Source organism: Choloepus didactylus, chromosome Y, assembly GCF_015220235.1.
Source record: "Choloepus didactylus isolate mChoDid1 chromosome Y, mChoDid1.pri, whole genome shotgun sequence".
Classification (NCBI taxonomy): domain Eukaryota; kingdom Metazoa; phylum Chordata; class Mammalia; order Pilosa; family Megalonychidae; genus Choloepus; species Choloepus didactylus.
The window spans coordinates 30,919,065-30,922,638 of NC_051335.1; the positions used below are offsets into that span (position 1 = coordinate 30,919,065).

Here is a 3,574-nt window from a genome sequence, read left to right on the forward strand (position 1 = left end):
TTTAATCAAGGGGCGGTACAGAGATGTTAAACTGCTTAGTGGAAATTACTGATGGAGTCCTTGGCATAGCAGAGAATGGAAAGAACATTGCTGAAATACCAGCCTAAGACCTCATCCAGAAAGACCATGAAGACTTCACCCAGTTCCTTCCACAAATGGAAGTTTGTACTTTCTGGGGTGAGAATACTTTGATACAAAGACTTTCATGTTTCTGTCTTACAAGGGATGACTATACCCATGGGTCCCATTCTGAACAAGCCAGGACTGACCGTACTGACTGGGTGACAATTATCTCAGTGATACGCCATCAACAGTGCTGGAAGAGTGGGGGAGAAAAAGGTATAAGATGTCTAATATCCACCTGAAGGAGAAGCCTAAACCACAATTCCAATTCATTTGAGTTGTCTGATACTTTTCCAGAAAATATTTTTCTAGTAATGAGGATACAGGCTTTACTCTAAAAATTATCTAGTCCTCTGCCATAAAACCAGTGTTTTGATACCATAAGGAAACTCAAATGGGTCAGATAATGGGTCAGTACAAAATCAGTAGGAGAGTATCCTTGGTTTAGAATAGGTTTACTCATATAACAAGAGTTCATTGATTTGCTAATTTGCCACCTTTTCCATTTAATTTGTCCTTAAGTGCCTCTTGCACTGGTTTCCTAAATGAACTCTTGTTTGCAGAAATACAGACTTTCTTAGGAACCACAATACAATCTGAATACCAATAAAAAGACATCTATCCCTACTCCTTTTATAAAAGAACTTCATTTTTTCCTAATTAAAAAAAAAAGGGAGGGGAAGGAATCTGGGAAATACTGGTCTATTCAAGGTTTGGAGAATTTAATTAGGTACATAGGATGTTGAGATTATAAATGAGCTTCAATGATGTGAAATCCCACCCAGGGGAAACAAACTGATTTCGCAAAAACAGAAACTGTTTCCCAGTTCTTTTCTCACAACACTGTTCTCATTCTTGTTCTATCTTCAAAATGTCCTTATAAGGAAAGTACTAAAAGATATCATACTATCTTCAAAATGTTTACCCAACCCTGTGACCCAGTTGTAGACATTCTGTAGCACAGTGGAAATACTTCTGCAGAGAAAGGATGATTCTCAATTTAGCATAAACAGACCCAAAAGGAAAGGCACGGTGACATCCAAGTGATCTGAGGAACAGCATTAGGTAAACAAGATGGAAGCAGTAAGCAAAATAAAAATACAAATAGTGGTGTTGGCAAAGGAGCTTAGGAAAGTGAGATAACATGTCTGTCTTGTTTAGGACTACATTTAACATAGTTTTAAGACATCACAATACAAGCTGGAATTCTACTTGTATTTCAGGGTAAACTTATATTCATTTAGCAATTCACTTCAGACTTCTGAACAGATTGTTTTACATGTTCTACGAGGATAGTGGAGGATATTACTTATTACCAAGTAATTACTAAAACAATCAACTGGGTTTAACCCAAAGGGGATTATAAACAAATAAACCCTGGGAAGTGAAGCCGGTTGGGGATGAAGGAAGTGTCACGCAAAGGGGATGCTGATTCACCTGTACCCACCCGGGATGGGGAAGGTGAGGGGGGCAAAACAAGAGGTTCCTCGCAGGTAAATCACAAGGCCCAGATTCAGGCACTACACGGATAACTACGAAGTATGTGACCTTCTACCACGCCACGACGGATTATTTGTGCAAGGATTCGACCTCATGGATGAATGGAAGGGACTACAATGGACAATCTTTGGGATTCCTTCCAGAGTCTGAATACCGATTTACATTCTCTTCACTGATCTAATCTAGCACTGTGACAGTGCTCCGGGGCATATCCCAGACCTCAAGCTTCACCTGGAGCGCTCCTTCACGGGTGAGCGTCGGGCCGGTTGTGCAGTGCAGGGAAGTGACGCTTCAAAGTTTAAGGGCAACCTCGCACACCCAAAGTTGAGAGAACTGCTGAATCAGAGGTGCCCCCATTTTGCCAGATCATAGGCAACTGGATGCTCCCTTCCTTCTCCCACATCCCTCCTCCAACTCCTGTCCGTTCAGAGGTCACCTGTGGTGGAGAGCACCGTGCTGGCGAAGAAGAGCGCGGAGGTGAAGTCCCAGTTCCAGTTGCCAGAGGCGTTGCTGAGCACCGACACGCCGTAGTTGCTGGCCTCTAGCACCCGCACCAAGAACTGCTCCAGTTGCTGCTCCGAGAGGCACTCGTGCTCCTCCAGGAAGCGCCGCTTCAGCTTGCGAAGCTCCTGGCGCAGTAGGTCCTCGTAGGGCAGCTCCACCGAAGAGAAGGCCACGGCGCCGAACACCAAGTACAGCAGATAGCCCAGCACCAAGAAGCCGAAGCACCAGGCCGAGCGGTGCCGCTCCACCAGGCGCACGCACGAGCTGCCGGCCAGGGACTGCAGCATCTTCCTCCCCCGCGCGCCGCCGCTGCCGCCGCCGCAGCAGACCCGGCCGAGAGCGCCAGCCGCGCGCCGGACCAGCGCCTGTACCCTCCTCGGCGCCGCCCTGGCCAGCCCTCGGCCGGCTCCGGTTACCTGCTCGGGGTGTTTCGGGAGGCCGCTGCCGGATCCCGCCTGGCGGCCCGCGGGGTCCCCTCCCCCGCCGCGCCCACGATAAGGGCGGGACCAGAAGTTTGAGCGGTCGGGATCGGGTGCCACCGCCCCCTGCCCTTCGGCGCACCTCCTTTCGCGCTCGCTCTGCGCGGGCTCCGGCTCCCTTTGTGCAGTTACCGTCTCCCTGTGATTGGCGCTCTCCGGCGATTTTTTTTTCCCTCCCTTCTTTTCCTCTTCCCTTGCAATATCACAACCGTCTTTTAATTTCATTGATACTCTCTTTTACTGTTTAATTTTCTTTGACTTATCTGCACTCTAATACTTGTTATTTCCTTCCATCCAGTCACTTTCAGTTTAGTGTGCTGTTTTTCTAATTAGTCTAGGCATGAGATCATGTCACTGATTTGAGATCTTTCTTCTTTTTTTAATGTAAGCATTTACACTGTTATTTCAGTATCCCATAAGTTTTGGTACATTGTGTTTTCATTTTCGTTTACCTCAATATATTTCCAAAATTCTACTGTGATTTCTTCTTTGTCCAATTCATTGTTTACGAGTGACTTGTTTAATTTCCATATAGTTGTAAATTTTCTTGGTCTCTCTTTGTTATTGATTTCTAGCTTCATTCCTTTATGATTGGAGAAGACACATTGTATGATTTCAATCTTTTGAAATTTATTATAACTAGTTCTGTGACTTAAAATGTGGTCTTGTCTGGAGAATGATCCATGTGCACTAGAAAAGTGTGTGTATTCTGCTGTTGTTGGGTGAAGTGTTGTGCTGGTTTGAATCTATTATGTCCCCCCCAAAAAGCCATGTTCTTTTAATCCAATCTTGTTGGTGCAGACTTATTATGGGTGAGATTTTTGATTAGGTTGTTTCTATTCAGCTGTGACCCACCCAGCTATGGGTCAGACCTTTTGATTAGATCATTTACACAGAGGTTTGACCCTGCCAATTCAAGTTGGGTCTTGATTAGTTTACTGTAATCCTTAAGAGAGCTCAGGGGCCGA

General features: G+C 45.5%; 1 protein-coding gene across 1 annotated transcript; it reads right to left on the bottom strand.

The window, feature by feature from the left end:
* Nucleotides 1–1,884: 1,884 nt before the first annotated feature.
* Nucleotides 1,885–2,688, bottom strand: LOC119524302 (potassium channel subfamily K member 1-like). The gene has a single exon (XM_037822923.1). The coding sequence runs from the start codon at nt 2,412–2,414 to the stop codon at nt 2,049–2,051; it is 366 nt and encodes a 121-aa protein (XP_037678851.1). The 5' UTR covers nt 2,415–2,688; the 3' UTR covers nt 1,885–2,048.
* Between the last annotated feature and the right edge of the window lie 886 nt (nt 2,689–3,574).